This window comes from Triticum urartu, chromosome 6A, assembly GCF_056163025.1.
Source record: "Triticum urartu cultivar PI428250 chromosome 6A, HENAU_Tu73, whole genome shotgun sequence".
Classification (NCBI taxonomy): Eukaryota; Viridiplantae; Streptophyta; class Magnoliopsida; order Poales; family Poaceae; genus Triticum; species Triticum urartu.
This window is the reverse complement of record NC_141878.1, coordinates 391,426,568-391,451,551: the sequence shown is the minus strand read 5'-3', so window position 1 is coordinate 391,451,551 and position 24,984 is coordinate 391,426,568. Positions and strand designations below refer to the sequence as shown.

General features: G+C 42.6%; 3 protein-coding genes across 9 annotated transcripts; 2 read left to right on the top strand and 1 right to left on the bottom strand.

Moving 5' to 3' along the window:
• Positions 1-9,682: 9,682 nt before the first annotated feature.
• Positions 9,683-15,909, top strand: LOC125513715 (BAG-associated GRAM protein 1). Of its 4 annotated transcripts, none has more exons than XM_048678885.2 (18): positions 9,685-10,056; positions 10,157-10,213; positions 10,325-10,422; positions 10,560-10,635; positions 11,761-11,889; positions 11,999-12,045; positions 12,127-12,247; positions 12,329-12,445; positions 12,717-12,746; positions 12,835-12,934; positions 13,359-13,465; positions 13,545-13,691; positions 13,777-13,881; positions 13,999-14,097; positions 14,232-14,285; positions 14,638-14,701; positions 14,807-14,868; positions 15,302-15,908. In XM_048678885.2, exons 1-18 carry the CDS (start codon positions 9,802-9,804, stop codon positions 15,407-15,409), a joined length of 1,776 nt encoding a protein of 591 aa, XP_048534842.2. In that variant the 5' UTR covers positions 9,685-9,801; the 3' UTR covers positions 15,410-15,908. The 4 variants fall into 4 exon arrangements, with proteins under 4 accessions (XP_048534838.2, XP_048534842.2, XP_087384200.1 ...); XM_087528074.1 differs by having other exon boundaries at positions 13,999-14,145; positions 15,307-15,908; XM_048678884.2 differs by having other exon boundaries at positions 9,686-10,056; positions 13,999-14,145; positions 15,302-15,907.
• Positions 15,525-19,179, bottom strand: LOC125513717 (uncharacterized). Its single transcript, XM_048678886.2, has 4 exons — positions 18,901-19,179; positions 17,139-18,085; positions 15,926-16,129; positions 15,525-15,652 (listed from the first exon to the last, which is right to left on the bottom strand). The coding sequence occupies exons 2-3, from the start codon at positions 18,042-18,044 to the stop codon at positions 15,971-15,973; spliced, it is 1,065 nt and encodes a 354-aa protein (XP_048534843.2). The 5' UTR covers positions 18,045-18,085; positions 18,901-19,179; the 3' UTR covers positions 15,525-15,652; positions 15,926-15,970.
• A 72-nt stretch (positions 19,180-19,251) lies between these two features.
• On the top strand, positions 19,252-23,891 carry LOC125513719 (U1 snRNP-associated protein usp106). 4 transcript variants are annotated; one of them, XR_007286098.2, is made up of 13 exons: positions 19,252-19,578; positions 19,680-19,732; positions 20,644-20,812; positions 20,914-20,977; positions 21,370-21,449; positions 21,563-21,710; positions 21,832-21,893; positions 22,022-22,081; positions 22,288-22,346; positions 22,467-22,515; positions 22,641-22,722; positions 22,902-22,951; positions 23,044-23,175. XR_007286098.2 is itself a non-coding variant. In XM_048678887.2 (13 exons), the coding sequence occupies exons 1-13, from the start codon at positions 19,432-19,434 to the stop codon at positions 23,679-23,681; spliced, it is 1,233 nt and encodes a 410-aa protein (XP_048534844.1). In that variant the 5' UTR covers positions 19,265-19,431; the 3' UTR covers positions 23,682-23,891. The 4 variants fall into 4 exon arrangements, 2 of the variants coding, with proteins under 2 accessions (XP_048534845.1, XP_048534844.1); XR_007286099.2 differs by having other exon boundaries at positions 19,253-19,578; positions 22,470-22,515; XM_048678887.2 differs by lacking the exon at positions 22,467-22,515 and adding an exon at positions 23,666-23,891 and having other exon boundaries at positions 19,265-19,578; positions 23,044-23,286.
• Positions 23,892-24,984: the final 1,093 nt, after the last annotated feature.

Sequence of the window (24,984 nt, the reverse complement as noted above, 5' to 3'; positions counted from 1 at the left end):
ACATGTGTGAATACATAGACAAACAGAGTGTCCCTAGTATGCCTCCACTTGACTAGCTCGTTAATTAAAGATGGTTAAGTTTCCTGACCATAGACATGTGTTGTCACTTGATCAACGGGGTCACATCATTAGAGAATGATGTGATGGACAAGACCCATCTGTTAGCTTAGCATAATGATCATTTAGTTTTATTGCTATTGCTTTCTTCATGACTTATACATATTCCTCTGACTATGAGATTATGCAACTCCCGAATATCGAAGGAACACTTTGTGTGCTATCAAACATCACAACGTAACTGGTTGATTATAAATATGTTCTACAGGTGTCTCTGAAGGTGTTTGTTGAGTTGGCATAGATCGAGATTAGGATTTGTCACTCCGTGTATCGGAGGTATCTCTGGGCCCTCTCGGTAATGCACATCACAATAAGCCTTGCAAGCAATGTGATAATGAGTTAGTTATGGGATGATGCATTATGAAACAAGTAAAGAGACTTGCCGGTAACGATATTGAACTAAGTATGATGATACCGACGATTGAATCTCGGGCAAGTAACATACCGATGGCAAAGGAAACAACGTATGTTGTTGTGCGATTTGACCGATAAAGATCTTCGTTGAATATGTAGGAGCTAATATGAGCATCCAAGTTCCGCTATTGGTTATTGACCGGAGATGTGTCTCCGTCATGTCTACATAGTTCTCGAACCCGTAGGGCCCGCACGCTTAACGTTCGTTGACGATTTGTATTATGAGTTATGTGTTTTGCTGACCGAAGTTTGTTCGGAGTCCCGGATGAGATCACGGACATGACGAGGAGTCTGTAAATGGTGAGAGGTAAAGATTCATATATTGGAAGGTTGTATTCGGACATCGGAATGGTTCCGAGTGATTCGGGTATTTTTTTCGGAGTACCGAGGGGTTACCGGAACCCCCCGGGGGAATATTGGGCCTACACGGGCCATAGGGGAGAGGGGAGGCATCCCACAAGGGGTGGTCGCGCCCCCTCCCTATAGGGAGTCTGAATTGGACTAGGGAGGGGTGCCCCCTCCCTTTCCTTATCCTCTTCCTCTCCCTTCCCTCTTTCCCTCCTCCGAAAAGGAAAGCGAGTCCAACTAGGATTGGGAGTCCTAGTTGGACTCCCCCCTTTGGCGCGCCCCCTAGGCCGGCCGCCTCCTCCCCTCCTCCTTTATATACAGGGGTGGGGGGCACCCCAAAGGCACACCAACATTTGTCTTAGGCGTGTGCAGTGCCCCCTCCACAGTTTACCACCTCGGTCATATTGTCGTAGTGCTTAGGCGAAGCCCTGCGCGGATCACATCACCAACACTGTCGCCACGCCGTCGTGCTGACAGAACTCTCCCTCGACCCTCTACTGGATCAAGAGCTCGAGGGACGTCATCGAGCTGAACGTTTGCTGAACACGGAGGTGCCGCACGTTCGGTACTTGGATCGGTTGGATCGTGAAGATGTTCGACTACATCAACCGCGTTAACGTAACGCTTCCGCTCTCGGTCTACGAGGGTACGTGGACACATTCTCCCCGTCTCATTGTTATACATCTCCTAGATAGATCTTGCGTGATCGTAGGAAATTTTTTGAATTACTACGTTCCCCAACACCATCCAGTGGCCCAGCCCCGTACCATCAGAGGTAGTGTTGCAGAAGCTTTGCAACAGAGCTCGTGTTGTGGAAACATTTGCAACAGAGCTTGTGTTGCGTTCCAACAAAGATTATGTTGCGGATTTTTTTTCGTAGTCTCATGGACTTCTGCAACATAGGCCATGTTTCAGAAACATCCCGCCATAGCGGTTACCTCTTTCTTGCAGCTCCGCCGTTGTTGTTGAAGCACGAGAGATGTTTTTGAAGCAGCTATGTTTCCCCAACATCGACTATGTTTCCGCAACACAGGTTCTGTTGCAATCCTAGTGAGCGGCTCGCATGATGCATCCGAGGATGGACCGATGAAGCACGCGGGCTATGGCGGCGACACGCAGGGCGCTTGCCCCATCCCCAACGCCTCCATCGCAGTAACGTGGGCATCCCCTGAAGCACCTAGGTGCCCCTCATATCCCCTTCAGCGGCCCCAATCGAGGTACACCCCGAGTAGCAGCGAAGAGCTTGGCAATTGGGGGAGATGTAGGTGAAAGAGAAAGGTAGGAGACAGAGCGAAGAGATAAGGTCCACAACAGGACGCATGGCACCCAGTCGATGCGGTGGATTACTATCGAGAAATCAGCCGGCTGAAGCCGAGCATTTTGGAGATCCGTTGGAGATGCTTTTAACACAACTCTTTTAACGAACTCTTGGTAATCAAGATCGATAATGAAAAAAATCATTATTTTGCATGTATCATGAATACTGTAGCAAATATCTCTGGTGATAGTCAAGTATAACTTTTAAAAAAAGATCATTATTTTGTATGTATCCTGAATACCGTAGCAAATATCTTTGGTGGTAGTCAAGTATAACTTTTTTTAATACAGTACAGACGCAAGTGCTCATATATATGCGCATACACTTATCCTACCCCTATGAGCACCTTCGAGAGACTGGGTCGGCATATTATCTTGAGATTTACGAAATCACCATAGGTTCCTCGTTGTTAACAAGAACGTCTCCTCCCACTGAAAGCGCATCGACGGAAATTCTGAAATAAATTCAGAAATAATGCGAGCACCAGTACTTGAACCCTGATGGGCTGGGAATATCATTGTCCCTCTAATCATCCAACAACAGGTTTGTTTGCTAGTCAAGTACTCCCTCCGTTCCAAATTACTCGCCGTAGAAATGGATGTATCTAGAACTAAAATACATCTAGATACACCCATACCTGCTACAAGTAATTCGAAACGGAGGGTATAACTTAAACCCTTTTTATGACTGTCTTATGGGTACATTGGAATTCACTTACCAAAGTGAACATATACCTCAAGTACAACGACTGCTGATGTAATTTACTCGCGGCCGTGGCTCTCCCTTTTCATGGTACTCTCTCCCATCCGAATTAGTTGGCGCTCGGAGGACATAGAAAAGCATAGAGTTGGTGCTGGATCAGTGAATCCAATGATTGCTGACGCAATCGGGCGCCGCGGAGACGTAGAGCTTTTCGTTGTTTTCCATTCTTCTTCCCCGCCGCCCAGCCCGCCACCATGTCTCGCAAACTTTACAACACGGCCAAATATATATATATATATATATAATAGCAAAACGGCATGGAAGATACTTGTGGAGCGTCGGTTCACTACTAATTATATGGACTATAAGTGTTTACCTAATCATTGCCTAGTTTCAAGAACAAAACTCTTTGGCTGGGGCATTAGTACTGGATAGTCTCATTGGGCTGTTACTAGTAATCTCTTTTCCTGCTATGATGCTACTATGAGCCGCATACACTAGTTTAGGGGGTCCCCTAATTTGGTGTATCATCTCCTCTAATCATCCGAGTCGTCATTAACAGAAAGAAAAGATGATTGGTTATATTAATAGTACACCACAATGATCAACTTAGTTCGAAAATACAGCTACCTCCCACCATTCATAAATACAAGATGCCATGTTTTAGATATTTTTACAAAAATATTTTCTTTTATAAAATTTTTTTGGAAATGAAAGCGTACCCCGGCCTCTGCATCATAATGATGCATGCAGCCATTTTATTAAAAGTTCGCAAAAAAGCACAAAGTCGTCAAAGTATTACAGCTCGCAAATGGAGCGAAAATAAAAAACATAGTTCATGCCGACAATCACAACCGGAATGGCAAAAGGAAGGATAAGCTCGCTAGAATCTTATCATGTTATGCGACCGCCATCCGAACCGGTTGAATAAAACTCGTGCTACCATCTTCTGGTTACACCCAGTAACCAAAGGCTCCCTGGATTCCATAGGAGTGAGTAAGGACCACGTACGGATCCAAGCAGTAGCTCTGAAGATGATCTGCAAGAAAGTTAAATTGTGTTGTCTATTAAATATCAAATCATTCCTGCAATTCCATATAGCCCACAAAAGCGCACATATTTCAATCCGAATACGAGCCGCCGTAGTATGTTCAACCCCAGTTAACCATGTTCCAAACAACGATGTAATGTCAACTAGAGGAATAATGTTAAAGGCTATATGAATCGTTCCCCAAAGTAATTTGGCGAGTGGGCATTCAAGAAATAAATGTTGTATTGTTTCATCATGATCACAAAAGCAACATCATGGACTGCCTACCCATCTCCTCTTGATTAAGTTGTCCTTTGTAAGAATCACTTGTTTGTGGACAAACCACATAAAAATTTTAATGCGCAAAGGAACCTTAATCTTCCAAATATGCAACGATCTCGAGATTGGGCCAGAATTAACCAAATCCAAATAGAAAGATTTTACTGTAAAACCCCCATTCTTAGCTAGTTTCCATTGCGTCGAATCTGGTTGGTCGGAGAGGTGAACATCTATCAATCTCCGAACCAAGTGCATCCATGCAGTCCAATGCTCACCAACTAATGCATGTCTGAACTGGATATTCAATGGGCTCGTATGTAGAACTGTGCCTATGTAATCCTCCTTACGTTACACAATGTTATAGAAGGTGGGATATTGTACGGCCAGGGGCGTCTCTCCTAACCACGTATCCTTCCCAAACCTTGTTGACATCCCATTGCCAACTAGGAATTTGACCCTAGGAAAGAACAAGTCCTTCACTCTCATAAGCCCTTTCTAGAATGGCGAGTCGATTGGTCTCATGGTAACCTGAGCGAGTGTTTTCGACTGTAGATACTTATTACGCAAAATCTGTGCCCACATACCCTCCGGCTCAGTCTCTAACCGGTAGAGCCATTTGCTCATAAGGCATTTGTTCTTGATTTCTAAGTTCTCAATATCAAGACCGCCCTGGTCTTTTGGTCGACAAAGAATGTCCCACTGCGCGATACGGTATTTCCTCTTGGCCTCATCTGACTGCCAGAAGAATCGAGATCTGAAGAAATCAAGTCGTTTCCGTACCTCTTTTGGAATCTCGAAGAATGATAGTAGGAACATCGGCATACTAGTCAGTGCTGAGTTAATCAGCACTAGCCGACCTCCATAAGACATAAGCTTACCCTTCTAGCAGCTCAGCTTTTTTTCTATTCGATCTTCGATACATTTCCATTCTTTATTAGATGACTTACGATGGTGGATCGGTATGCCCAAATAACTAAAAGGTAAAGAGCCCAATTCACATCCAAACAATTGTCTACATGTGTCTTGTTCGTCTTTGGCCCTCCCAAAGCAGAACAACTCACTTTTGTGAAAGTTTATCTTTAAACCAGACAATTGTTCGAGGAGGCATAATATAAGTTTCATATTACGCGCCTTAGCAATGTCGTGTTCCATGAATAAGATAGTGTCGTCAGCATACTGTAGAATGGATACTCCTCCATCAACTAGATGAGGAACTAACCCCTCCACTTGCCCATGCCATTTGGCCCCGCCGATGAGAATGGCCAACATATCGGCCACTATATTAAACAAGAGAGGAGACATGAAATCTCCTTGTCTCAAACCCTTGTGTGTCTGAAAATAATGACCGATATCATTGTTAACCTTGATTCTGACACTACCCTTCTGGACTAGAGAACCCACTTGGTTCCGCCAGACCTCGCTAAATCCTTTCATGCGCATTGCCTGCTGTAGGAAGGGCCACTTTACTTTATCATACGCCTACTCGAAATCCACTTTGAAGATAACCCCATCAAGCTTCTTCGAATGGATTTCATGTAACGTTTCATGCAAAACGACCACCCCTTCAAGTATATGTCGCCCTGGCATGAACGTTGTTTGGCTCGGTTGTACCACTGAATGCGCGATCTGTGTCAATCTATTGGTCCCCACCTTTATGAAGATTTTGAAACTCACGTTAAGAAGACAAATTGGCCTGAACTGTTCAATCCGTACTGCCTCGTCTTTCTTTGGCAATAGCGTGATCATACCAAAATTAAGATGAAACAACTCTAAATGACCGTTAAAGAAATCATGAAACATAGGCATAAGATCATCTTTAATAATATACCAACATTTCTTATAGAATTCAGCTGGAAACCCGTCTAGTCCCGGTGCTTTATTCGATTTTATTTGTGAGATTGCGTTCAGAATCTCCTTCTCAGTAAACGGTGCAGCTAAAATATCGTTCTCTTCTACCTGAAGTTGAGGAATATCTCCAATTAAAGTTTCGTCTAGGGTCACCGTACTTGCTTCCGGATGGCCAAACAGTTGTTTATAGTAGTTGGAGATATAAGCTTTCAGATTCTCATGCCCCAAAATTGTCCCCTCGTCTTGTTCAAGCTGAATGATTTTCTTCTTCCTATGTTTGTCATTCGCAATTATATGAAAAATTGTGTATTGTCATCCCCTTGGACAACCTTAAGCACTTTGGCACGCATTGCCCATTTGAACTCCTCTCTAAGAAGAGCTCGTAGGCCTTGCTCAGCTTCGGACTTGGAACTTTGCTCATTCACCGTAAGCAAGTTAGTTTCAGCTTTTAAATCTAAAGCTTCGATCAGACGAGTAAATCGCTCTTTTTCTTGTTTGTAAAGCCCACTTTCATTTCTGGCCCAATCTCGCAAAAACTGTCTCAAATGACAGATCTTATTTTGCCATCTCTCAAGACTAGTGCTTCCACTAACAGGATATTATTCTTTTATAAACTTACAACATCAGAAGGAAAATCATAGTATTGTCACCTGACCAATTTGAACTTTTTCATACATGAGGTATGTGACCCCTTCATCACGTATTAAGAGAAAAGTTAGAAAAGTGTGAACGGACGCTTTGTAGGAGGTCGTCTATTTACAAGCAACGTAATGTATACCAAATAAGTCGTGGACAATGTTCAAAAAAAAAAATTAAGTCGTGGACATGTAGCTCTATGCCTTATACTTCATTCTAAGCTAAATATTTTTGCAACTTATAATTGTTTTCCCATTGTCCAGGTCTAATCATCTAAGTCAAACGGCATGTACATATATAGATTTCTGTGTTACAAGTACAAGATGTAAGCACCAAAGAAGGAAAGCCTTTTTTGTTTCTAAAATGAGTAAATGGTGATGCCAGGGCATTGGCAAAGCCGGAGGAATTGAATATGGTGAAAGTTTGCCCAAGGAAGATCGTCAATTTTCCTTTTGGAAGAGAACATTAACGAAATTCCACAATGCATTCTTCAATAAATCAAAATAAAATTAACGTGACATGTGGGGTGAGGTAGCTAAAAATAAGAAAAGTGTACAACATATAAATTATTTAGCCAATCCACATATTGTGATGCATATTGTGTTCTAGCATGATAACCAACCATGGCTACACTAGAGGTGAACTCTAGTTTGGGCTCATCATATGTTTACTGTGAGCTTAGACGTTGATATACGTGCCTACTTCATCCCAGCTACCATGATCATAGTTGTGCCCACGGGAATCAAAATCTTTAATTGGATCGCTACCATGTGGGGAGGTTCGATACCATACAAAACACCCATGTTATTTGTTGTAGGGTTCATCTTTTTGTTCACCATAGGAGGGCTCACTAGAATAATTCTAGCAAATGGAAATGTGCAAGCACATAATAAGTATCAATAAAGTTTCTATTATTAAAGAAAAAACATAGCTAGCTCATGGGAGTAAAGTGGTTTCCGTTTTTAGAATTGCTCGGTAGAAAGATCATCTACAATGGGGTAGGCATTTTTGTTGATAGCGAGATAGCAGAAGTTTCAGTTCTGAAGCTGTACGAGTCCGGTCTTCAGTTGGCATGATATGCATGTGTGCGTGTGTGCGCGTGTGTGATTGATGGTGTGTGTGCAGTGCATCTAAGTTCTGCTTTGTATCCGTTCTTTCGGGAAAGAACCACTCTACCTAGTTCCGATCAATCTTTTCAAGAAATGAACCTTATCTCCCATCCATAAAAAGAAGGAAAAAACTTACAGTCAGCCGACTGATAACATGGGCGCATCCACCACCTCGCGCGGGTGACGCGCGCCCCTTGCTGTCCAACGCACCGCTTATCGTTTTTGTGTGAGATGTAGTGTGTGAGTCAACTCCATACTAACTCATCCCCATGCTTCTTTTCCGCATCTATCGTTGCGGCGGCCCTCGCGGATGTTGGTGTTCCTCCAGTCGTCGCCGTCCGTCTCCTCCATCCATCTAATCTTTGATCCTCTTCCCCCCCTCCCCCCCAATATATCGCTGACATCCCTTGCGGCTGCCAGCGTTCACACTGGTCATCAATTGAGCACAAGCATGGTCGCCTCCCATGCACAAGTCCACCCACCTCCTCATCCTCCATGTCGTCCATGGCCGGATGGTGCAGAGGAGCGTGGGGGCTCGCTGCCGATGCTGCAACATGAGTTGTGTTGTAAGAGGTGGAGCTATGGTTTATGTCGCAATGGGGGATCAAAGGCCCATGTCATTCAAGCTGCTAGTCGCACCATGAAACTGTTCCATGTTGCAATGGATGACCAAAGCACACGTCATGTATACGCACAAACGTAACAAGGTCTGTGTTGCAAACCAACCGAGCACAACACGGTCATTTTCTATATCTAAATAGTTAGCCCCCACTAACATATTTCTTTCAACATGCAAGCATGCCACCTCATCATTCAACATGCATAGGAAAAGGCACACCTAAACATGCAACTATGTATATTAAAAATTCACTTCAACATGCAACCATGTATGCATGTAAAATTTCATTCTATTATACTATTTACATCAAATTTTTATATACTTTCAAAAACTATTATTTCAAATACTGATGTTTCGTGTAACCAAAAACCTCATTGAAATATTGCAAAATATTCCCACAACAACGTGCGGGGCATCATCTAGTTGTTGTAAAGGTTGCGGCTGACGTGGTGGGAGATCAGACGGATGTCTCACGCGAGGCGATCGATCTAATTGATTCATAACCCGGCCAAAAGTAAAGAAAGTTTTGATCTTATTGATTCATAATCCGGCCGAAAGTAAAGAAAGGTAAACGTCCTCAGTCTCTGAGAGAAGGGTTGGGATCCTCTGCAGTACTGTATGGTACAGTACAGTCACTGGCATGTGGACCCGGCCCCACATATCATCCTCACTACAGCACCATACAATACTGCAGAGGATCCCAACCCCCGAGAGAAGTACTTTGCACCCATGTGATTGCGGCGAACAGAGATCAGGTGACATGCACCTTTGCATGTCACCGTGTGCCTTGCGGTCTGAATTCAAATTTAAACATTACGAAAAAATCTGAAAAAAATCATGCATGTTCACATCACATATTATGATAACCCCTAGAAAATTCAGATCAAAATTCGAAACATACACCGAGAAGCAAAAAAGAGAAATCTGTCATGAATAGTTGTGAATGGTTCTCTGTATACTATTCACATCTGAGTTTCTCTTTTTTGCTTCTCGATGTATGTTTCGAATTTTGATCTGAATTTTTTAAGGGTTATCTTAATATGTGCTGTGCATGATTTTTTTTTAGATTTTTTTGCAATGTTTAAATTTAAATTCGGGCCGCAAGGCACACGGTGACATGCAAAGGTGCATGTCACCTGATCTCTGTCCGATTGCGGGAGCCAGTTACATGATGTTTCAAACAACCAATTTTGTTTCGGAGGTTGACGCGCGGCGAGGTATCCGTAAAAGCCTCCGTGAGACCGTGACGTGACAGGCGCATTGTGGGAGACTCACTGGATGCACCTCGGAGCCAAACCCACGGCGACGGTTGGTTGCACTTTATATGCCCCGCTAACCGATCTTTGCTTCCCTCACAGGTCACAGCAAAGAGACGGTGAGCATGGCCATGGGCGCGCACTGCTCGTGGTTGCTGAGATCCCTCCTGCCGTCGCTGTGGGAGGCGGAGGTGGCCATCTCCGCCGTGGCACTTCTCGCCGCCGCCGTCGCGCTGCTCCTCATCCTCGAGGAGACCGCGTCCGCCACCTCCCCCTCCTCTCCCACGACTAAGAGCTATGACCGAGACCGAGGGGGGCGGAGGCGGGGCAGCGCAAAGGGAAGCAGGGCGGCCGCTGAACCAGGATGCGCCGGCGACGAGGTGAGATCAATCGATCATGTGTACACGGCGTGTGCATACCAAGATCTGCATTCCCCCCTCAAATGGTAACACAGCTTATTTTCCCTGATGAACCCTGCAGATCACTCTTGTGGCTGACAGCTCTCGCTCTCGGAGCACCACCGCGTACGTGATCAAGGTACACTTTTATCCAAGTTCCAACGTACTGCTACTACACAGCTAGCACCTGGCTAGCAGAGAAGAGAGAAACGGCGCCTGTTCTTACTCCGCTTATGTGTTGCTGCGTCAGCTGGAGCTGGTGTCTGCCAAGTACCTGATCGGCGCCAACCTGAACGGGACCGCCGAACCCTACGCCGTCATCTCCCTCGGCGGGCAGAAGCGCTTCAGGTGCGTAATAACAATCCCTCCTCTTCTTACATTTTTATTCCTAGTTGAGACACTTATTTTCGGACGGAGTGAGTACAATGTTGCTTTGCAATTCAAGCGAGGTGTTCATAGAGTTCATACTGTGTTTGTGCGTGCAGTCCCATGGTGCCTAGCCAAAGAAATCCCGTGTGGGGGGAGGCGTTCAGCTTCCTGGCCAGAGAACTTCCAGCTGAGGTATGATTATGAACGAACAGCTTCCTACACATTCTTTGATCATCTCTATCCACAGCAAACACGATGATTAGCCTTTTCTTCTCCTAGAACATAGAAAATGTGTTTTTTTTTTCTCTCTTGAGAATCTGGAAGGTGTTCTTTTGGAAATATAGTTTAGAACCCATTCGCTCTACAAGTCGCTTTTAATCATCGTCACACACTCACAAATAGTCCACCCGCCGTCCCTGCGGGCCCACTGCCGCCGAGACTCTAATCATGGATGCCTCGGTTCAAAAAGGAACAAGAATGTCTCAGTATATACTACCACATCCGTACCAAAATATAAGACGTTTTTGTCGGCTAAACTAGCCTAAAAAAAGATCTTACATTTTGATAAGAAGTGCGATTCCAGTTTGAATATCTTATGAGCGTGAAAGAAGAGCAATACGGCATGATGGAGTAGATTAGACAAATGCTCCGCAAAGAAAAGCACAGGGTGTATGCCAGCCGTGTTAGTACAAAGCAATGCTTTTGCGCCATGCAGTGCTGCTGCGTTATTTTTAGTTCTATTTCGTTCTCTCTGAGAATCTTCAGAGAGCACGGCATACATATAGTAGTACTGGCCGGCTTTGCCTTGCCGACGATCTTTCGGAACCGTGGCAGAAAGTAGAAGCATCATAAAATTTTGAAAGGCACTTTCCCAGAAAGACAGTGGTCCAGATAATATAGGGTAAATTAGAGTGCACCTGACGCCATCCATCGTCGATTCAGGCTTTGAATAGTGAACTGAGCAATGGCCTGCAGGCTGTCAAAAGTAGCTATGGGAGAGTGCAGTGCGTGCATATGTTTGCATGCAGGGGCCGTGCAGCATCATAGCCAGCTTCTCTCAAGCAACGACCGTCGCACTGCTCCTGTCAATGATTCAAAAGCAAAGGTGTTACCTACCTGGCACAAACATCATATCAACTTTATGGGAACCAAGTGGTAAACAAAACCTGACTAGCTAGATTTATCTGCTCAGCAAGTTTCTTACGCAGAAGCTGAAACTGAGACGTTTTCAGCGAAAACAAGATATGCCAACGCACGCATTTGATGCCAGAGACGTGCTTGCTCAAATGTGTGATGTATTTTTTACTTTCTGGATAGGTAACCATAACAGTTTATGACTGGGACAATGTATGCAAACGCAAAGTCATCGGATCTGTCACTATAGCTATCCTCGCCGAAGACGAAACAGGAGCCGTTTGGTACGACCTGGACAGCAGATCTGGTCAGGTAGGATATGCATTTATGAATAATAAATCAGCCTTCCTCATCTCAGTGCCTCATCACAGTAGGCACCGCATGTACAATCCCGCTTACAACACAAAGTATCTGGTTGCAGATCTGCTTGCGTATTAGCTCAAAGAAAGTGTCGTCGACTTCTGACAGGTAACATTGATTTGAGAAGTATGAACAGCATTATTTGTGAAGGTAGGCAAACATCCTTCTTATTTCACCAAATGTTTCCAGCTTCTTTAAGCAGTATACCGGAGCCAAGTCCCAGAGAAAGATGATACTCACTAGGCAACGGTTGGCGATGACTGAAGACAGTGGTCCTCTGCACGCTACAATCGAGTTTCCTCATGACGAAGTACTAATTCTCGGCAAATGATAATTGCACATACAGTATTGCATACTCAACTGAACCGAATGATTGCCTTCCTACTTTCAGATTGTTCACCACAGTTATTCTTGTGCTCTGGAGAGGTCTTTCTTGCGGTATGGGCGTATGTGCATCTCCTCATGGCATCTGTGCTTCCAGTCACACGTATTCTCCAAGCAATTAAATGTAAGTACATGTTCTAAAAGTGCAAACCCCAAACTGATCTTTGCATGGTTTTAACTTATGAGCAAGGTAAATAATATCAGCCACGTCTGAAAATCCATGAGGTAATAAATTGTCACTCAATAATATAAATCTTGCTAACTAACACACAGTAATCAGGCCATTGCTGCAGAAAATCGGTACGGTATGGATATATTGACAAGCAAGTTCAGATTCTTTTCTCTGTTCACAAATTCATCCTTATATAATTTTCTTATTATCCAATTATTTTTAGGTGATCATTCCGTTACAAGACATATATGAGGTATGCAACCTATGAAGCTCTTATTATGACCTTAGTATTTGATTTTAAATGGTTGAGATGGTTGACACATGCATGATTTCACCCACAGATAAGGAGGAGCCAGCACTCCCTTATAAACCCAGCTATTACTATATTTCTTCATACCGGCGCAGGTGGTCATGGAGTATCTCCATTGTGCTGCCAAAATGGTAAACTATTTTCTGTTGGTGTAATCTTGGGCATCCTCCTTGGAACCAAGATTATGAATTATTTTTCGATGGAATCTTTTTACAAAGTTAGATAAATCACACGCCTAGTTGGAAAACTAGATACTATCATGGATTCGATGTGTACGCTTTCTGAAAACTTAGAAGATTTCAGTCACATGCCTAATCGGAAAACTAGGTGTTATTATGGATTATATGTCTGATTTCTGAAATTTTAACTTCAGAGAGCTTGGACTAGACCATTTCCAATTTGATACTCCTTCACGGGTAAAACTTTACTATCGAAGGCACCAACAGCAAAACGAGTCCTAGAAATATAGATCTGCTGTTGTTGTTTTCATCTTCCATGTTGCAAAACTACTATTTACAGATTTTTCTATTGAGCATCCTTGCCTTAATGGTTCAGGAAGCGTAAGGTACAAGTTCACATCCTTCTGGAACAGAAACCGTACATTTCGAGCTCTAGAGACAGCGCTGCAGTGTTACCGAGCAACATTGGAAGCCGAAAAGCAGGTATTCAGAAAGTAATCTTGTTTGGTCTTTTCATTTGCTTCTGGGGAAACCACCTGACAACCTGTACTTGTACAAGCAGGTGGGTGCACATTTGCTTCTTAAAGGAGAGAGTATGAATGTTATTAGCAGCAGAACAGACAACATAAAGACAGAAAACAGAAGAATTGGACTGACTATCACATTTCAACCTTTCGTCAATGAACATGTTCTTGTAGACATAACCAGTGTGAGCATCCCAGATAATTTTCTATTTTTGAATATGCATATTTACTTTTCGTCTCCCTAATTTTCAACATGGTATGATTTTTCAGAATACCTTCCCTGGTACACCTGAGAAGTTTTTCACTGTGATACTAGGTGACGATGCAATGTTTTTCCAGCAGTACCGAAATGCACGAAAAGATACAGATTTAAAGGTGTATTTTGTCAATTGCGCTATTGGCATATCATTTTCATGGTCTCAATTTTTTTTACCAAGTTGGTTGCTGCCAGCATTAGACGACGTAACAGTCAAATGTTTTTATTTTCTCCAGCTGAGTAAGTGGCATGTCTCAGATGAGTACGGTGGAAATGTTCGCGAAGTAACTTTCAGGTCACTATGCCACAGTCCTTTGTGTCCTCCAGACACTGCGGTAACTGAATTGCAGCATGTTTTTTTCTCAAACGACAAAAGAAACCTGGTAACAAAAAAAAAAGATCACTACAAATTAAATTTATGGTGTTATTTCAGCCTTTAATGCAAGCATCTGTTCTTATTTGATTTCAGATCTATGAAACAAAGCAGCAAGCACACGATGTCCCATTTGGTTCTTACTTTGAGGTATTTGGATACATCTTATGGCATATTCTACATCCATGATTCTGACATGTAGTAAAAGCAGAATAGTACCTTTTAAAGTGGTTAAAAATTAAACTTGTGCCCTTCTGGACACGATTTAATAACGTTAGCCCCCTTTCAGTTAATTGTGCACAGTATTTAGAACCTAAACCTGGAGTTTTTTCTTAACATACCCTACTAAGATATAAATGCTAGTGAACAACAAACAAAATTCCCATTTATAACCACTTTTTTCTCGAGGTTAGACCACAAAATACTTGCTTTGGCTAGTAGATACGTAAATATTTTTCCCCGCAGGCCAACTGCAGCTGATGCCTTGGTTTCACTGTTACAGATCCACTGCAGGTGGTCTCTAAGGACAACCTCTAGTTCAACATGTCAAGTGGATATAAAGATTGGTAAGTTCAATTCCTATCAAGTTTTCCTTTAGAAAATTCCTACTATGTTTATCCAGCACAAGATGTAGCGGGTAAATACTACATTTAACTTTGTGCACCTAATAGGTGTGAACATGAAGAAGTGGTGCATTTTGCAATCAAAAATAAAATCTGGAGCAACTGAGGAGGTATGCCATACCATCTTGTTCATTTTAAGGTCTCCATGCTGGCAAGATGGAGTACTGATAATTCACATCTGTAACATGAAATAAATGGCATAGTTTAGGATTCTAACCATTCGCCCACTTTAAATAATAACTGTATTGAAATATCCAGCATTCAGAAGTTATTTCACCGTAATTCAGATTAAAGGGATCAATCTGATAACAATTGATGAAAGAACAAAATGTCCGGGCTTCAGGCAACCTCTTGGTTGTTAGACATCACTGATTAGGAATATGACAAGAAGATGATAAAATGACTCCAAGTTGATCTGCACCACACAACCCTCAATTAATGTAAACAATAGGAACGATATAGGTAAATGGAAACTGTACTTTGATGTTCCACAAACAGCATTTGACAATGTCTTCCTAACATGATCTGGACCTTCTGGTACAGTACAGGAGAGAAGTTTGCAAGATTTTGGAGGCTGCCAGTGATTATGCCGTCAAAGCTGAGTCAAATGGGCCAAATAGGGAAGATATTGTGGTGACATCTTCAGCATAACGAACTGCAGAAGAAAACCACCTGCATATTTCTGTATACGCATGCATACAGGACATATTTGCAAAATTTGGAGGCTGCTTGCGCTGTAACCTGAAAGCTTCGTCGAAGAGCCAAGCCAATGATGATACTGTTGCAACATGTCCTCCATGAAATCTTGCTGTTAAAACGACCTACAAAGGTCCACCCTCGCACACAAAATGCTTCCGACTAAGTGTTGACTGTTGAGAAGGAAAAAAGATATTCCTGCAAAGTAGCATATTACTGTGAATAGCCCAACCTGGGTAGAAATGAACAAAAAGGAAATGGCAGATGATCCTAATCCACCGCATCCCTGTAAAATCCATGTACTTGCTCTATTATAGAAGTGACAAAACATAACTTACATCAAATTATCAACTGATCTGAAAACAAGCTGACTTTTCTACAACCTATATTTGTACATGGACAACGGACAACAGGATGGTAAACCTTATGGTAATGCTACCGATTATTTACATATACCACAATGTATGCCACCTGGTTTCCAGTAAGGCTGCAATGATGAGCACATGACAGCAATCATTATTTCCGTGACCTAAGATCGTTCTCAAGTTTCTTCATCCTTGTTTCTTGGGCTTTGAGATCCCGTTCGAGTTTATTTATCTTTGATTCTTGTTCCTTTGTAATCAAAGTGAGGGCCTTGACATCTAAAACCCCAGCGAGTTCGTTCAGTGATTGCACCTGTAATAAGATTGACAAAAGAATTAATCCAGGTTTATTTTCTGGAATGGTTTATGAACGATACACATTTCCCATTCAAAATTAACCATAACTTCTATTCAGAATCAAATAATAATCAAAACTATAAGTAGGATTCAACAATTACAACTTGGTGCAGAAAATATTACCCTCTTTGTAATGTAGTAGTAGATAACAGTGAAACAGAAAAATATACCAGGTTTATTTTGGATAGTGCGTTTATTTTAAACAGTGAATGTATTATATAATATACAAGTATAAACTAGTTGGTCGCTTTAAGACAAAACCAAGGGGAAAAACATTGGATATTATGGTGCAAGGACTCTGCAATCAGGCCACTTGTGATCTTGCTTTCTCTCTGGGGTCTTAATGAAATTAGTTGCAGTTCGAATTTAGCAGCAGTTGGGTGCTCAAGAAACTGAACCAAACTTGGGTGGAGCTCATGACATAGTGAATTTCGTAGAAGTCCTGGCCGTTGCGCCTGGGATCTAGACTGGCCCCACAGACCAACACTAGTCTTTATTGCGCACTTTGTCCTCACTCGTGCGCACGTGGGATCAACTTCCCGGTCGGTCACCCATCCTCAAATTGCTCCAAGCCAAGCACACATAATTTTGAGGGTCCTTCCGGATGGGCTCCCGGAAAAGAAGGTGCACCTTGTTGTTATGAGTGGTCTATCATTCCTATTAAGCCGGGATGTCACATACCCCAATTTGATAATCTCGTCTAAGCTACTCCAGAGTGCGATACTTGAGCAGGGGCATAGAACTGAATTATAATAAATCATGTGTACTCTTTCACCAGTTCAAAGCTATTGAGCTGAATTATCTTCAGCTGAGTTTGTACGTTAGATATCAGATCGGAAAAAAAAATAGCAAGCTGAATTGAGAAATGACTTCGCGTTATATCTTCAAAGTACTAATGATCACCTCCATTCAAACAACGCTTGGAAGGGCCAATAACAGGTTATATCATTCTAATAAGTACCCACCTTCTCAAGGAGTTGCAGCCGTTGATCCATATCATTAACAGAATCACCCTGTCTTGTAATCCCCTTGACGACATACATCAAATGGGTTTGTAGAAACCGCAAACAATGGTTATCAAGAGAACACTGTGGAAAGGCTGTTTCACAGCCAATTCTAAAAAACGGGCAGTTGGTAAGCTTCATAAGGCAAACTGTTCCACAATGTTTGTCCATCTCAGACCGCATAACATGTTGTTCACACAGCTGCTCGCATGGTAGGAGCTTGAATGGGCAGACAGTGTCATGCTTTTCCATATGAATAGCGCAGAAAGAAGCTACACATCCATCATTTGTGCAGTTCAGTATCCTAAATTTGCATTGACTTGTGTGCTCCGCTAGCTTATCTGGCATGTCAAATCTCTCTGGGCAATGGAAATTGCCTTTACTGTCTATGTTCTCCAGAATAGCCCATGCAGTTGCCTTCCTTTCATCCTGGGCCCACGAGTTATCCGTCTCTAACTTTTGCATGAAGTCTTTAATCTTGTTCAGGCAGCTTTCGCTAGAAAAAAGCCCAGAGACATGGCTCAGCATGCCCTTTTTTGAGGTCACAAAATCATCGATCAAGTCTGACAGGAACTCCGTCGGCCTGGAGGATGCTTTTGTTAATTGATCTGAATGATCCTTGCCTCCATCCATAGATTCGCGAACAAGTGTTTCAGATCTCTGAATCATGTACCCTGATAGTTCAGTCTTCATGCCAATAGCTACAGATGCTGGTCTCTTGAACATATCACCAGTGGTGCTGTCCACTGAAGCTGTGGCCAATGCATGAAGTAAGAGCTGTGTCATGCTATGTAAGACCTCTATGTCAGATAGATTGCATTGAAAATTTAAGCCTTTGTCCTCTAACGTGTTCTCGAGGTTGTCCATTGAAACTCCAAGCAGTATGGTTGAATCAGTACAACGGCATCCTGAAAGAAAGAAAAAGGTGAGATGAATGAACAAAGAGTTAGGCTTTTATGTTGTGAAGCGATCTATTAGGTGTATTCTGTAGCTTTGAATTTCACAAAAAAATCGACCCTAATGCAATCTAAGATCCTAAAATCAACACGATCCACTATGGCGGATTCAAATTATCTTTGAAGAGTGTAGCACAGAACCTATGAAGTCATTTTTGTTTTTGCACGATTTAATATCGATTAGCTTATTTCCAGTCACATGGTCGTGGATGTATCCCCACCTGGAAGGGACATCTCTACCAGTCTTGCCATGAGTAACTACTCCCTCCGTTCCTAAATGTAAGTCTTTGTAGAGATTTCACTATGGACAACATACGGATATATCTAGATGCATTTTAGAGTATAGTTTCACTTATTTTGCTCCGTATGTCGGTATAGTGGAATCTCTCCAAAGACTTATATTTAGGAACGGAGGGAGTATATTGGAACAACAGAATGTTTTTTCTTGGGAGTGGCTAGGTCTCATCTAAATGAGAGTTAACTGAGGTCTCATCTAACTCCCACACCGTTTTATTTTATGCTGAGATTTTGGGTATAGGTGTGAATCCTTTCTCTCTTTTTTTTGACGAAATTCCAACTATAGTACTACGGCAAAATCAAACCGAATGGACAAAATGTTGAGTCAATGATCATCACTCAATCAGCAACTGAGTTAATATCCCGCAAAGTAGATAAAATAATGTGGCATTCGATGCTCTTAACACTACATCAGCCGACGGGTTAGTCGCCATCAACTCCCACAGAAGTCTCCGTGACAACGAACTAACCTCGTGTGGAGGCGCCGATGAGAAGGATCCACCGGAAATCAGAGGCAAAAGTCCGCTCGCCGCCGGGAGGGCTCACCGTCGATGGAGATAGGAAAACGATCGGCGGGAAGACTGCAGCGATCCGATGGAGCGCTGAAGAGACCACCTGAGTGAGCGGAGAGCCGGCGGCGCCAGCGCCGGGAAGCAGGAGCCGGGAGCAATTGGGGACCCGGGACTCTGTCCCGTGAGCCCGTGACGACCCTCCGTTCTGGGCCGCGGGCCGCTGGCCGCGTCTATTTGGACCATGTGGACTCTTCTAAAAAAAATTGGACCGTGGGGACAATCTGTCGATCGGATCGGACGGCGGGGAAGGTACCCACCGGCCACCGTTGTTTCCTTTTTCCGGCGGCATCCAGGACCTTCCAGAACCCCAGGTTCCAGCTTCCTTCGTCCTCCTACTTGCTAATCGCTATCACGCCACCGAAACAGTCTCCACCCCCTTCTCCCGGAACCAAAAACCCTAGCAAAGGGAGGGCCCCGCCGCGCGGTGCCATGGACGCCATCCGGAAGCAGCTTGACCAGCTCATGGGCGCCAACCGCAATGGCGACGTCCGGGAGGTCAGCCGCAAGTACTACGACCGCGACGTCTGCCGCCTCTTCCTCGCCGGCCTATGCCCCCACGACCTCTTCCAGCTCACCGTGCGTTTCCTCTTCTCCAGCCAAACTGCTGCTGTAATTTCGATCGGGATTAGGCGCGGTGCGGCTCGCTGATATGTTTTTGTTTTGTTCGTGTTTTGCAGAAGATGGACATGGGTCCGTGTCCTAAGCTGCACTCGTTGCAGCTCCGCAAGGAGTATCCTACCACTTGAGTTCCATCTCAATTTTGTGCGTGTAATTTTAGGGCAATATATGGACGGATTTGTGGAGATGACCACATTGGTTCAGTTTATTTCCCCTTCTCATAGTGTGGTTTGAATCGAAGAAGTTTTGAGTGCTCGTGTGAGGTCAGGGTAGAATAGATTGGAGGGACTTCTGATTGTCTGGGCTACCTGCCTTTTTTATTTAATACTGGGCTTGGATGATTGTATGGAGTCATGGATCATGCAGTTTGAACGACACAACTTAGCTACATTTTGCTTGTCAAGATTATTATGACCTCCATATTGATTAAAATGAACCTTTGAAATTTATTCAGATGTTGATTGACTGCTAAGAACAATGTGTGTTAAGCTTTAGGTTTGCAAAAGTAGGGCGTGCGTTGTTTCATTGTATGAGATTTGAGATTGCTGTTGATCGACAATTCAAATATAAATTATAGTATTGTTATGGTGCAAGTTCAGAGGCAAAAGACAACAATGAACTGTGAAGCATTAGGTTTGTGATATATTGAGCTTCCCTTCTGAATCCAACCATGATATTTGATAATGGTCTAATCATGTTAGTACTGCAACCTTTCCTAATAATCAACCAAATCTAGGTGCCTTCTCTTATTAGGTCACCTTTAATGTCATGGTGAGAAAATGAGGTTTGAATGCTTTATCTTTTTTTTTAAACGCTTTACTCGTGCATCATTGCAGTCTTGACTTAACAAGGAATTCCTGAGGAATTAGTGATAGTTGTTTAGTTGTACACTGTTGTTCTGATAAGTAACAGTGCAGCACATACACGTTTCTTTTGGTTACATTCCCATGCATATCTCTATGGTAGCATGTTTGCAGTTGGGTATGAAGGATCTGTTCTGTTGCTTCCTGAACTAAGTAATAGATACGAGGAGGCCAAAGCCAAAGGTATGGACAACTATGATCGTGAATTGGAAGAAACTATAGAAAGACTGATAGTTGAGTGCGAGAGAAAGATTCAAAGAGCCCTTAAGCGTTTGGAGGAGGAAGACGCCAAGGCAGCTATTGCAATTTCTATCACTGAGGTTACACAGGTACCTCATGTTAATTGCTCTTCTGATCCCATTAATACCATGTTTGATTATTTCATTGTGGAAACTGAATGGTGAATGATAATGTTTACTTGCAAATCCAGAGTAGAGAGGTACTCGAGTTCTCCAAACAAATTAAGGAGAAGATGAAGGAGATAGACACTTTTGGTAAGTCCTTTTTCTTTCTCCCACAACTATATTGTTGTTCAATATTTCTCTTTGTTACTAACTTACTATATTCTTTTATTTATGCCCAACGGTTCTGTGCTCAGTTTCCTCTGGAATGCCATTCTTCCAATTATTTGTCTTTGTGAAACCTCTGAAAATTCTTCTACTATGAAATTACTTCCTCCGTTCGGGTTTATTAGTCCTTCTCGGATTCTGTGTCAAATTTGGACCATAGATTTAATTAGCAAAATATAAGTTACTTGCCACAAAAATAGTATCATTGAAAATTTCTTTTGAATATGAATCTCACAATATAATTTTTGTGGCATATAACTTAAAGTATATGTGTTTGCAACTTAGCATTTGATTCTTTGCGCTTGTTGCTCCTGTAGACTTTGATGGAAACACTGAGGGCAAAATTCGGGCTACTGAAGAGGTTGATAAACTCAAGGAACAGAGAGCTGAAGAGCAGGTATTTCTGGGGCCGCTATCAAATTTTACCACACTGGAGTTGTCTGGCTTAAGTATATAGCTGAATTTATTTCCACCATGTGCCTTCTGTAACGATTTTATTCTCATTTGAAGGCAAAGCTGCTCCTTGAAGCCTTTAATAAGGACCGTGTTTTGTTAGTGAATTCTCTCCAAACTGCTACGCAATCAACAGCACATGCTGCTCCAGATGCTCGTACACAAGAAATGATTAATGAAAAGCTCAAAAAAGCAGAGGAATTAGGTGTGTTTCATTAACCATACTTCCTGCAGCCTCCTTTGCTCGAGTACTAGAGCACAAATCATTGTTTATCTGGTGTTGTATTAACGCATAATAATGTACAAACAACATTTGTTCTGAACAGGTGAGAGTGGGATGATTGATGAAGCACAAAAACTGTTGGATGAAGCAGAAGCTCTGAAGAAGGTTAATATCTATCTTTAGCATTTAAATCTATTGGAGCAGCTGGCTAGATGTTATGGCAGCTCTCGTCTGCTTTAGTTGCCAAAGTAACATTTCTCTTTCTGATGCATTTTGTTTTGATCTCTAACCAGCTGGGTGCGCGGCCACAGCCTGTTCCTGACTCTGCAAAAATGTCCACTCACGTTCAAATTGTAAGTAACTCAAATTTTCCTTGTGCAATCCACAACAAAAATTCAATCCTTTTGCTAACTGCATGGAGACCTAGTTATTGGATTCGCTATGTGGTAGGACTACTCTTGTCGTGAAGTTTCAGGCAGAAAAGTTGTATAGCAATAATAACATATTTAGTTTGTCTCCATTTGTTTATATATTGATTTTGTGCATTTGTAATCTTCAGACTGATCAAAAGTTGCGCCTGTGTGACATATGTGGAGCATTCTTGAGCGTGTATGACAGGTAAATTCATTTCCTTTGGCTTAACCAGGAATTTCCACCATGGGGTCATGAGTATAGTAGTGTATGGGGTTCCAAAGTGCTTCAGCTTTTGACAGACGCCTGTGCCTCCTTTTTCACCAGCAGGCTTTTGGGTCCAGTTTTACGAGGATTACTTTTGCAGCTAAAGAATGTGCGTGTTTATTTATACATGTTTTTATCCTTGTGGATCATAGATGTCTTGTCAAGGGTTTAATGTAACTTGCAAACTTGTTGTTTATAGCTATGCTCTTGGCTAATTTTTTTTCTTCCAAACAGTGACCGGCGTTTAGCAGATCATTTTGGAGGGAAACTCCATATGGGTTATATGCTAATACGTGAGAAGTTGTCTGAACTGCAGGTTAGTTTTCAGAATAATCTTTTGAGTGAAGCGTAGTCCTGCAGAGTTACATGTTAGTACCAGATTTTGCTAACATGGCTGGCTTATTTTCTTCCTTTGTTAGTACCTGAATTGTTCTGTACTTGTTTATTTGGGATTATATAAGACTGGTGTTGCTTCTGTCTTTTTTGCGTGTACAGGAAGAGAAAAACAAAAGGCGCAAGGTAGACCGAACTGAACATGACAGAAGGTACTCTTAGGCTTCCTAGCTTTAAAGTCTCCTAACAGAGCAAAAAAATTTGTTAATTATTGTGCTAAAAGCTGCCTTGTACAAACAACTAGATCCAAGGAAAGGAGCACAGAACATGATAGAGCATCAAGCAGGGACCGTCATAGAGGAGATCGAAGCAGCAGTCGTGACAGGCACAGGGATTATGACCGTAGAAGTAGCCATGATCGCTACCATGACAGAGAAAGTAGATATGACCATGATAAAGAATCAGGGAGATCTCGTAGCTATGATTCGAGGAGCCGCCGAAGGTCACGTTCCCCAAGGGATAGTTCTAGGGACTATGACCGACACGGGTATGCTTACATCTATTCTAGTTACCGCATAATGTTTGAATTGTGCATATTCCTTCCCCTGTTGCTATCTCTTGCTATTAGTACTAGACAAAAACAAGTCAACTGAAACCCCACCAGGTTATGTGTGAATGAAACTTGAAATTACTTGCAAGATATAAATCTTCAGCTCACTTGGTGCATATAAATTTGTAGATCAGATTCCTATATACAGTTCATTATTATATACTCCCTCTGTAAAGAAATATAAGATCGTTTAGGTCACTACAGAGGGAGTAGTTCATTATTATTCTTACTGTGTAATATGACTTAATTATGTCAATAGCGTGCGACAAGTGCAGCACTCATGAAATGCAACCGACTTATTTCGGTGTCTCTGCAGGCGTCGTGACCGTTGAGATGGGCACTAGATGCAGGCAGGCTTGCATTAGATTTTCTGAGGGTTCTGCCTAGGATGACAAGAATGGCCGGCTTGCAACTGGAGGAAGGCACATGTTTCTATTAGTATATGTACATATATGTGCATCTTCCTTTACCCCATAACTCATGAACGTGATATGTTGAACCATTTATCTGTTATGACTTTAACCAGTTGTGAACCTTATGTACTTCATGGTATCCCTTGCCAAAACGTCCCTGTTGATTTCTCAAGTTATTCTTTGTCTTGAATTGAGAAGGGGGGGGGGGGGGGGGGGGGGGAATTGACCCTGAAACCGTAGAATAATAGTTCTACAATAAATTTTCATTAAATAAAATTTATATACATATTAGTAACAGAAAAGAAAGGAAGTAGTGTATCAACATTCAACCAATGCCCTTTTTTGGAAACATGATGTGCTTTAGAAGAGGTGGTCAGTCCAGAACTTGATGATTGCTGCTTTGGATGGCTTGGCTCTTTTCTCTGCGACAGAAAGACCACCTTGAGGTGGTATATCCATCCTTGAAAGTGGTGTACTGCCTGCCTGAAGATTTTATAATTTCTGATGATGGATCAAATACCCCAGCATCCCATGATCACAAATTCACAATATCCAGGGCAATATCTCTTGGGAGGACCTGCATGGCTAGGCTGATCGCATCAAAGCAAGAAGTACCTCTATTTTTGGTGTGCATGATATATTTCCTAGCACCTGAGGGCAAATGGGTAGTCCTAGAATAAGTGCATTGAAGTTTCTTCCACCTTGTCGTCATAAAGAACTCTCAAGGTACTGATTTTCTGTTCAATAGGTTCCCGTTGTCCGACTCTATCGTAGAGCAATTACCAGAAAAAGGAGCCGTGCTTGGATACACCCCCTTTTAAAAAGTTGACAAATTTTGATGTAAATGAAGGGTTGAGATTAGAACATACTCTTTTATTAAACCGCTTCTTTCCCCAAAGCGTTTGTCTGTGATTACCATCGTAATACCCTCGATTTTTCAAACCAGGTCTAGCCAAAGACTTAGAGCATCTCCATCCGTTCGGTCTTCCAGGGCGCCGAAAAAGAGTCGCCTGAAGGCGAACCGGCGCTAGATTGGCGCGTGGGGGTGACTCTGCTCCCAGGCGTCGGCCTACAGGACGTTGCGGGCTTGGCGCTATTTCATACAATTAGTTGCAAACTCAGCGAACTTTCACGAACTCGGTGAAATTTCATTGAAATTTGTACAAAAAACAAAACACATGCAAACTACGCCTAGGAACTGCGCCCGTGTCCACCGCCCGCC

What these genes read in the sequence shown, in the direction of transcription:
- LOC125513715 (XM_048678881.2), top strand. Translation starts at nt 9,802, where the DNA reads ATGGCCATGGGCGCGCACTGCTCGTGGTTGCTGAGATCCCTCCTGCCG. An exon ending in TGGACAGCAGATCTGGTCAG is followed by an intron (nt 11,890 to 11,998) that starts GTAGGATATGCA and finishes ATCTGGTTGCAG; the next exon opens with ATCTGCTTGCGTATTAGCTC. An exon ending in GTGTCGTCGACTTCTGACAG is followed by an intron (nt 12,046 to 12,126) that starts GTAACATTGATT and finishes AAATGTTTCCAG; the next exon opens with CTTCTTTAAGCAGTATACCG.
- LOC125513717 (XM_048678886.2), bottom strand. Translation starts at nt 18,044, where the DNA reads ATGGACAACCTCGAGAACACGTTAGAGGACAAAGGCTTAAATTTTCAA. An exon ending in GGCTGCAACTCCTTGAGAAG is followed by an intron (nt 16,130 to 17,138) that starts GTGGGTACTTAT and finishes ATCTTATTACAG; the next exon opens with GTGCAATCACTGAACGAACT.
- LOC125513719 (XM_048678887.2), top strand. Translation starts at nt 19,432, where the DNA reads ATGGACGCCATCCGGAAGCAGCTTGACCAGCTCATGGGCGCCAACCGC. An exon ending in ACGACCTCTTCCAGCTCACC is followed by an intron (nt 19,579 to 19,679) that starts GTGCGTTTCCTC and finishes CGTGTTTTGCAG; the next exon opens with AAGATGGACATGGGTCCGTG. An exon ending in AAGCAGAAGCTCTGAAGAAG is followed by an intron (nt 21,894 to 22,021) that starts GTTAATATCTAT and finishes ATCTCTAACCAG; the next exon opens with CTGGGTGCGCGGCCACAGCC.